The 10,194-nt window shown below is 42.3% G+C and overlaps 1 protein-coding gene across 1 annotated transcript; it reads right to left on the reverse strand.

Moving 5' to 3' along the window:
* Positions 1–244: 244 nt before the first annotated feature.
* On the reverse strand, positions 245–9,284 carry wdr32 (WD repeat domain 32). Its single transcript, XM_030392149.1, has 7 exons — positions 8,593–9,284; positions 6,310–6,423; positions 5,850–6,047; positions 5,223–5,425; positions 4,798–4,878; positions 4,545–4,690; positions 245–4,192 (listed from the first exon to the last, which is right to left on the reverse strand). Exons 1-7 carry the CDS (start codon positions 9,051–9,053, stop codon positions 3,821–3,823), a joined length of 1,575 nt encoding a protein of 524 aa, XP_030248009.1. The 5' UTR covers positions 9,054–9,284; the 3' UTR covers positions 245–3,820.
* Positions 9,285–10,194: the final 910 nt, after the last annotated feature.

The raw sequence follows: 10,194 nt of genomic DNA on the forward strand, positions 1-10,194 counted from the left end.
GCGAGTCTTCCCCCTCAGATTGTTTTATTTAAATACGTTATTGGAAGAAAGTCTAAAAAACAACATTTTTCTCCCTGATGACCCCTTCAGGATCCTCTCTACTTTGTGAGCCACTGGTTTAGAGTAATTGCTGGTTTACTTGCTGCCATCTAGTGGTCGATTCTCCTCCAAGTGCGACGTTTTAAATTGAAATAAAACAAAAATACTGAAAGATATAAATACTGGACTCAAACACCAGACAGTCAGCAGTGCAAAAGAAGCTAACCTTTTTATTTCAGAGATAATTATAAGTACCATTTTTAGTATCATTGTTGGGATTCCTTGCTGTGTGTAGCCTTTTTTTTTTTTTAGGAAACAACAGTGCGAGCAATTCAACATGATTTCCGTCTCCACCCTTCTTCCTCCTCCTCCTCCTCCTCCGGCTGTTATCAGTTGAGGTGACGGTGCACAGGTAACACCAGAACTACTGAGAACATTCAATAAATCCACAACAGAATATGGGTTAAAACCCCGAACAGGAGTGAGCAAAAAAAAAAACAAAACAAAAGGAACAAAGTCATAATAAAAATGAACCCGGTGTTTAGCTGCTGTACCTGAAGTGAAAATGGCAGATAAGACACTTCTCTCCGAAGAGCTTGTTGTTGAATATAAGTGAAATAAAAGCAGCACTGAATATACAGCATGGCTGCTGCTTTATCCTTCAGTTCAGCCAATTTTAAATCTGTACATTTAGCAGTTTACTCGTAAAGTTATTGTACGGTATTTTCTTAATTTCTGTTGTTCCAGAGGAGGAAAAGTCACAGAATTGACTGAACTGAAAGATAAATGAGCCCCGTTTGTGAAATATGCACATTTTGAGTAGATAACTGAGGTACAAAGTGTTGAAAGCATCCTTTCTCAGTACATTTAGGACCATGTTGTGAGCTGGGAATTAACAAGTCACATCTGCGTTCACACAACTTTTATCTTTTCACTTCAAATTGAAATACATTTCTCAACAGAGCAGCACCGAACGACTATTTCCTTCATCGATTAATCGGCTGGTTATTTTCATGATTAAAAATTTGGTTCATCTTCGTCTTCAAATCGCTCCTCTTGTCTGACAAAATCCCCGAAAAAACTCTTCATTTAGTGTCATAAATGACATGGTGAAGAAAAAGCAGCAAATCCTCACATTTAAGAAGCTGCAACCGGCAAATGTTTGACATTCTGACGCTGCAGCTGCATTTCTTAATTTAATGCTTTGTGTTTTCAAACATTCGGGAAAAAAGAAAAGACAAAAGCTAACTCTACTTCATGGCGGAATAAATCAACAGTGAAAATAAGCGTTCGCTGCAGCCCTCGATATCCATCCGTTCTTGTAAAATCAAAGCTTTTGCCACATTTTTTACGTCCATAATCGCAGATGTTCACCTTTAGTTCTCAGCTCACAATTCACTACCGAGGAGAAACACTGCCTTGTCCGAGCAAAAACACATTTTGGCATCTGACCGCTCCACGCAGAGCGTCACCCTCGTATAAATAAGAAAGGAGAATCTTCATAAAGGCTGGTATGCATAGTAGTATACGCTAACGTCTATTCGTTTGTTTATATCTATTCTGCAGTCAGTAAGTATGAACTGTAACCAGTTTATATTGAGGTGTAGCATCCACACATGTGCTTGGCTCTTTACAGGAACTATACTTACAGTGGTTGAAAACACAAAAGCGTTGCCGATACGAGAACAGTCAATAAGCGATCCGTTCGCTCCGCAGAGAGGATTAAAAACCTGATTGGTCAGCTTTATGACAACGTTGTAAAAATGAGAAACTGGATGTGATGCGCAGGGGAGGGGGAAATATTCAAACACTGATGTGGATCAACACTCAGACAAAATGAGGTACAAGGCCGAAAAAACAAGATTTCTTGGCAACGATTTCATACTAGAAAGGTTAAACGAAAGGAAGCTGAGGCAACTTCTACTGAAGTCAACGAGCTGGTTAACGAATTGAAGCTGGCAAAATTCTATATTTATAATGACAAACTGCATGACAAAGATGTGTTGAGTCAACTTACTAATATTGTCTGATCTTAAAAGGTGCTATTTGTAAGAAAAGTTGATATCTAAGTGTCATGCCCAACTTGTCAAATACTGATGTATTGGGATTGTAGGTCAAGAATAGGACTTTTAATGATGGGAAGTCAGAAAGTCTTGCAAGACGGATTACAGTCCAAACAAAAATAATACAGAAAATGCCAGCGTTATCATTTCGTATGCAATTCTATTATTTCCTTGCTCGGGGTGTGTCTAGAGGGGGATACTTTGAAAACTAAGATAATGACATCAGCTGGACTTTTGTATTTGTCCAGACAGCACGAGGTTTCTATTCACAGGCTTAAGTTAAAAACAAACAAACTGTGCAGGGAACTAAGAGGTGCAACTCGTTCTAAAGCGTAAGTGAGTTGAAGAATCAAACGAAGCGAACACCGTGAACAAGAAGTGACAACGCTACAACAATAAAACCGCTAAAGACAATGAAGGCGAAAACAGGGTGGAAGATGGAAGATGGAAAAGTGACAGGTAGGTGAGCGGGAAAGGCGTTGACGATGATGAAGTGAGGGGGCGCAAAGTTCAGATTGTATGAGCAGAGAAGCAGCACCTGTGGAAAAAGGCATGAGCAGAGCGGAGCAGCTGAGAGCGACACGATCCGCACCTGTCGAGACGAAAAACAACAGCGCAGACGACACGTTTCTTGGTTTGTCTCGTTAGAATTAATGGATTAATATCTGTCTGTTTGCATCCTTAGTGTTTTTGCCCCGAGACAGCAACATCTGGATGTGCTGCGTCTCAGAATAAGTCTTCCACTGCTATAGAGGACAAAAGGAATCTTTAGTATGAAAAAGAGCGACAGACGAACTGCAGAGTTTGTTTTTTGACGGACGCCACGCTGCACCTCCGAGCTTCGACCCTCTCCTCAGTCCTGGTGGGAGGCTAGTTTGAGAAGCTCAATGGTGCCGTTTCGTTTTTGTGATTTTCAAAGTTTCTTTTTTTTCTTTTGTTTTTCTTTCAAGTTCAAACTCTTAAAGTCTTCATCCGCTACCGCAGCCTGGTCAACAAGTCACAGCTGAAAGTCTTCGTCTTTCAGTTTTGTTTCCGGGTCGGCGGCTGTCAGCTGAAGGGTTCCCACCCAAACAAACTCAGTCTGCTTCACAGCTGCAGACCTGGGTCTAGAAGTACTTCAATACATTTCAGGTTTCCACACACAAAAAAAATCACAATACTCTATTTATACCGTTCGTCAGACTGTTTATAGACATATCTGATATCTGCAGGCGGTAAATCTCACCCATCTGGTGCACTTCAGCACTTTAAAACAAATGCAAGGAAATGTCATTCAGGGTTTCCTAAATACGGAAGCCTAAATGGTCATGGGTCGAACGTCTTATTTCCTCCGTTCTTCCATGACAACACAGTCTGTATGCACGCACTACATTTAAGCACATTTCAGTATTTGGAGCCAAACTGTGGAATCTATGCTTAAAAACTTCAAATGTTGCTCAGTATTAAGAGACTTTACGAAGAGAAAAATCATATTTATGTTAAGATAACTGTTATTGATCATATCTGAGTTTGTATTGCTGAATTGTTTTGTGATCTGTGAAACAAATGAAGGCCATCTGTATTGACAGTATGTTCTGTATGTACTGTAAGTGTTTTCTAGTTAGTGTGTTGGTGTGTGTCGTCTGTTTTGTAAAATCATTCAATGCAGATTAGATTAGATCTGTGCAGGAGCCCTGATTAGCACTTCTCTACCCAGGTCTGCAGCGCATCGTTCTTTGCTAAAACTTGGGCTGGTAAAGGGCGACGCGTCCACTGAGGCAGCCCGAGGCCAGCTGGCAGTGTGTCGGGGAGAACTTGGTGGTGAGCACCACGTCGCTGTGCGAGTAGATGGAGCGGATCTCCCTGAGGCAGCTGGTCTGGACGGGCAGGCAGTCGGCCAGCTCGCCGCAGCTCTCGTCGAAGGCCAGCAGGCGGACGCCGTAGCCATACGGGGAGCAGATGAGTCGTCCGTCCGGGCTGAAGCACAGCTCTTTGATGTAGCCCCTGCCGACGTTGGCCTCCTCGATGTAGTGGGTGAGGCGGAGGGAACAGCGGGGGGAGACGAGCGGGCGGGTGGGCGCTCCTTCCTGGAACTCATACACACATGTCCACTGTGGAAGAAAACAGGATAACAACATATCAGAGTCGGAAACTGTTCATCATGCTGGTGTCGTCACTGGAAAAAGAAACTGGTCACTGGACGCACAGTGACACCGACCATTAGTGGCTTTCTACTTGTGATTTAACAATAGAGCTGCACTGAATACAAATTACAACAACAGCAATTACTACTGCTAACCCTACTATCTACTGTGTGTGGCTACTCTTACGGCAAAGATTCCTGAAATCCTTCGACAAGGACAGTATTTTATTTGTTTATGTCCGCTTCAGGCAATTGTACATCAACGACAAGGCCTACGACTTCTTGTGCTGTACCTAATAGATAAGATTTATGGTTCTCACCTCCTGGTCGTCCATGTTGCTGGAGCACCTGATGAGTGTGGCCCAGCCTTTAGGATGGAGCTGCAGGGAGGTGATGCAGTTCCCTCGGTCTCTCTCCCCGGGGATCTCTGGAGTCAAAACCTCCAGGCTGTTCCTGGGAGACATACCTGCAAGAACAAAGTGTGTGATAACCTTGTGATTAATCTTTTACTGCTCTATCAGAGGAGAACCGTGGCTGACATCTATTATTCAGTTTTACACCGTGAACTCTGACCTTCTCTGTGAGGGTGGATCTTGCTGGAGTCATTTCCCTGGCGAGGAGTGCCGGCCGACCTGGACGCCGATGTGCCGCCATCTACAGAATCAGAACAGGATGAGAAATGTCTTTAATCTGGGAACAGTAATGTTCTAATCACATCAACGTTTAGTCAACAGAATGTCAGTAATTATGGCGAATTGTCATTTAAAACTGATAACTTTTAGCATTCATCAATCTGTAATAAAATATATTGTATTTTTATTGATAAAGGACTAGAAGTAACTACTCAACCATCAAAAATTGATTGATCAACCAGTTGTTTTGGCACTAAATCCATATAAGCTTTACAGAAAGGAAGTAACACACTAAAAAAAAAAAAAAAAAACAGAAAAAAGGGAAAAAAGGGGTAAAATAATTACGTTAAACGTGTTTCTTTTTACCTGAGCTGAGGGGCGTCCGTCGCGCTCGCAGCATACGGTAGCTGCCCACCTCCAGGGACTGGGTGAGGTCCAGGTCGTGGAGGATGAGCAGGTACCCTGAGGAAGTGGAGATGAGCATCTTGGAACAGTCGGGCGTCAGTCGCATCCTCATTAAGTAACGGGTGTGGAAGAACTTTTTGTGCGGGCAGCCGTCTTCTGTAAACCTGCAGGAGAAAGACAATAACATGAATACTTGGGGGAGGATTTCCAGATTTAATTGTGGTTAAAAGGGTTTTCCTGAGCTGGAGAACAATCAACAGAGAAACGGTTCGTCTGGAGGAACATAAACTCTGCTTGGTTATTAGGTTTTGAGGTTTGAAGTGCAGCCAGAAACCCAATTTACCCCATTTCAGAGTTGAAAAGTTGAAGTTTTTATTTGACAGACAAATATAGGAAAGAGACTCTTTAAAATATCAGTCATGGATTGGTCGAAGTTTTATTTGCAGCTCCTGGTAGAGCATGACGTGCACACTAGAAAAGGAAATTTTCCAGGAAATAACCGGATTGGATTGTAGAGCATCTCATGTTTTTTTCTCAGTGAGCACAATCACCACATTCACATTTAATCAGCTGTAAGTTCTAACATACCTGTTAGTGTCCCACGTGATGACGTTGCCGTCGAAGCCAGACGTGACGAGGAGCCGAGTGTTGGTGTCGTACTCGATGTTCTTCACCCAGCTGGCGTGGCCGTGCAATGAGCAAACCTTTGAGTTCAGCTTGCGCAGATCCCATAATGCAATCGTGGTGTCGTCAGAGCAGGTGGCAAACAAACGATTGTCCAAAAACCTGCAGGGCACAGTCAGTCAGTCAGTCAGTAGAACATTTAACATCCTCTACAGACATAAATCTAAAATCTAAAAGTTTTTTATTAGCCTCTGCACGTCAAGTCTGCTCACGAGCTTCATCTGGCATATTAAGAAGATGATTTAAGGCATCACGTTGCCATCCAGAATCTTTTATCCTCGGCCCCGTCCTTGATGTGGATGCAGGATGCGCTTGCTTTCTTTTTAATACCGTCTCTGGATGATTTAAGACATGACAAACACACCTTATGTTGTTCACGCAGTCCTCATGGGCCTCGGTCAGGGTTTTGATGTGTCTGGAGGAGATGGGATCAAACAGCAGAACCTCCGTCTGCTCGCAGGCGACAGTCAGGACGGACCTGAGCAGAGCAGACACGCAAATCAGAGACGCTCATAAGAAATACAGTGTGAGGAAACGAGTCAGTCTCTGCAGCAATAATGCAAAATGTTAAACATTTGCTTCCTAAATCTGAGGATTTGCTGATTTTCCTTGTCATTTACGATAAGAGATGATAGTTTTGGACTGTTGATTGGACAAAGAAACAACTTGATTTGACATTTTATGGACTAAATGATTCACTGAGGCTGAAAGTAATTGGCAGAAAATAAAATCTAGTTAGTTGCATCCCCATCTCTTTAGCCCTGAGAGAGAACACAGACAGCGTTAATGAGAACTTAACATCTAACTTCCAGGATATATGATGCACGTTGCACATGACATGCTCAAAGAGATAATCCAACACTCACATTAATATGTTTTGGGAATATAAATGGGGAAAAATTGCAACGCGACGCAACAAATAAAGAGGAGACAAAGAAAATAAATTATAATCTTAAGAAATACATTTAAATATGCATGTTAGAAGCTCCACTGTCAGTTGGTGCACATCGGCAGGTGTTTTTTTATCAATACATCTGAGAAATATATTTTTCTGGGGAAAATGTGAGCAACACTGAACAGCCGTCTTCTGCATGAAAGGGTGGGGAAAACCACAAAGCAGAAACAGAGGCTGAGCGTCAAGCAGCGTTACAGAAGAACTTAAACTTCTTTTTTATTGGCGGCTTGTGTTTCTCTTATTTATGACTGTACGGATCATAGATGCAGAGGTTGCGCTGCATGATACAGTCGAAAGAAATGAATCAAGCCTCAGTCCGTCTGTTAGATACTCCGCTGGATTTATCTCAAATGTCAGGTGACGCCATCGCACATTGGCAGGTGCGGTACTATCAACACAGCTAAGCAAATTCTCACTACACCGCCTACAAACTGTCCAAAATGCTGCTGCCAGGTCGCATATTACACCGATTTTAATCTCCCCGACTTCCTCTTGGCGCTCGCTTGTGGAGCCCTACCTGGCCAGGCTCCACACTACACTACAAGTTGAGCCCAAGACTCGAGGTGCATCCAAGCTTTGGATTAGTCTCCCAGAATGCTTGAGATCTCTTTTAAAAGCAGTACCTTCCTTTATATAGACACAGCAGAACATAAGGTTTTATGTTTTACTCCTGTGTTTCATCAGCTCATATTGTATCTTGAATTTGTTGTTATTTTATTTTTTACTTTGTTTGACACTGAAGCACTTTATGACTGGTGTCTGTAATAGGTTCTATATAAATAAACTTTGCTTGATCAACATATTTCATAGAGCAAATAATGCCAAACTGCAAAGAGCTAAAAAACTGAGGTTCAGTGGGAAGAAATTTAACTTTTTTACTCCCCAAGAATCGAGTGTTGATCAGGCTCTAGTTTCCGTTAATTTGAATTATGACAACTCGTGGAAAAGACAGATTTATGAAACATTGCCACATAAGAATTTCTGATTTCTGACAGCCTCGCAGCCAAAATTACAACTCACACTTTTTTTGCATCCCTGTCTGTGACGCAAAAGCGCCTGTAAGAGGTGTCCAAGTAACAACAATTGTAATAATATGATCAAAATGATCAAAACTGTGGCTCAGGACATTTTATTCTCTTGCAAAAACATAATGCATTTTCTACAAAAGGCACTTAACTGTGCAGGGAGGGAGACTCACAAGTGTTGTGTTCTGCTGTCTCACGCGCCCACAAATGAACTTAACCCAGACTGGACACAGCTTGACCTGGTTTGTCTGCAGGATTTACTTCTGCTTACATCTGCTGTCTGGTTACTGAGGCTTAAACCCTGCGCGTACTCTCTTTAGTTGTGGTTACTCTGAGTGGCTTTTGCAAGACTTTCGAGGTTTTGTTTTGAGAAATGCAAGAACTTTGGATTGCACTGATTAACTGGCAGCTTGACAACTCATATGCATGTTTAAATGTCAAGATTAATTGCAGTATTCCCATAATTATCACCCACTTGGCTTCTTCCTTGGAGTCCAGGAAGCATGTGAGGCTGAATTTGATGACACACTTCAAGCACTTTACAGGTCCTTTACACAATAAGTTTCAAACATTTTCAATGCATTGTTGCACATTTTAAATATCCCCCAGGTAAGTGGAATACCTGTGAACGTGAACTTCAGATAAGAGGCCTAAAATGATGTCTTACCCATCGGGGGAGTACTCCAGGTTGAACACCGCTCCGTGGGTCTGAGTGCTCAGGTTGACAGACTCCACAGCCGGATTCATCGAGCAGTACAAACTGGTCATTGTCCTGAAGTTATCCCTAGCTGGGTCCACAAACACCCCCCGTCTTATTGTCCTGCTCTGCAACCATGAAAACAGGCTATTCCCCCTGCGGATGTCGCTGCTGGAGTCCCCGCCGCTCCCTGTCTGCGGCGCGGTGGGCGCCTGGCAGCCGGGCTCTCGCTCTTCCAACACCGGAGAGCTCGCAGTCCGCTCCGGTCGCTCCTCGCTGCTCCTGGGCGGTGAAGGAGAAGCCACCGGAGCGATGTCATCCTCCACGTCCGAGTCGTCGATGTCAGGGTCTTCCTCTTTGTCGCTGCCGCTGTTGGGCCTGTCCTGCGACTCGTCGGCGTCCTCGCTGTCGCTCTGGTGCTCGGAGCTCATTGTAGCTTCTCCGACGTCCAAGCAGCCGTCTGCGTTTCGGAGCGAAGCGTCTCGGCTCAACGGCGAAAAGTTGACTGAGTTGGGTCACCTACCGAGCATGAAACCGTGTCTTCATGCACTCATTTAAGATGCCATGGCAGGGGAATTTAGCTGCACAGGTTAGGCAAATTACATTTTGTTGTCAGACTTGGCAGAGCCGTGTCGCCGCGCGTCAAACCGAACATAGTTAGCTTAAATGCTACCGGAAGAGCACAGTTCTGCCCCCAAGATAAAAGCACACATTTGTTTTCCACGTGTGTGTGTGTTCAAAAGAAACAAGAAATATTACAATTATCACCCATTAGTTTCTTATTATAATGTACTTACCGTATCGCCGTTTATGTGATTTCAATCACGTCGCAACAAATACATTGTTATCGAAAAACATTTTAAGATGAAGGGCTCAGACGGAAGTGTCACGATTTTCTTGTCACTACCTTGACACTTTTCATCCTGACCAAAACAAATGCAAAATAAAAAGAAATGACGTAATTCCGCTTCCGGGGCCAGTTTAAGGCGCATCCATGAGTTGGTTGCTGCCATCTGCTGGATAAATACTACTGTTCCGGCATGTCAACTCAAATTTGAATATAGAGTCATAGGTGTCTGTCATCATCATCTCCTGGTGCCAAGAGGAGGGAGACGGAGAATGCAAGAGACACCAAATCACTGCGTTTACATAATGTGCCAGACAAGCAGTCTGAGCGTTGTGTTGTTAGGATTTAAATGGGTCGATTAATATCAGCAAACAAGAACTATTCATTCAAGTGCACTGCGATTTGGATAAAAATACTACCTAAAATTACTACCTAATTCTTTATATATATATATATATATATGTATATATATATATATATATATATATATATATATATATATATATATATATATATATATATATATATACGAGTAAGGTAGTAAGTAGTAGCTATGTAACCCGATATAGTATTTCTCTCTCTCTCTCTCTCTCTCTATATATATATATATATATATATATATATATGTATATATATATATATATATATATATATATATATATATATATATATATATATATATATATATATATATATATATATATATATATATACATACATACTTT

Source organism: Sparus aurata, chromosome 16 (assembly GCF_900880675.1).
Source record: "Sparus aurata chromosome 16, fSpaAur1.1, whole genome shotgun sequence".
In the NCBI taxonomy this organism is placed as follows: domain Eukaryota; kingdom Metazoa; phylum Chordata; class Actinopteri; order Spariformes; family Sparidae; genus Sparus; species Sparus aurata.

Excerpts from the sequence above, each read along its gene's own strand:
- wdr32 (XM_030392149.1), bottom strand. The coding sequence starts at position 9,053 with ATGAGCTCCGAGCACCAGAGCGACAGCGAGGACGCCGACGAGTCGCAG. Across the intron at positions 6,424-8,592 it reads CTGGAGTACTCCCCCGATGG|GTCCGTCCTGACTGTCGCCT; the intron begins GTAAGACATCAT and ends TGCTCTGCTCAG. Across the intron at positions 6,048-6,309 it reads GACTGCGTGAACAACATAAG|GTTTTTGGACAATCGTTTGT; the intron begins GTGTGTTTGTCA and ends TGTGCCCTGCAG.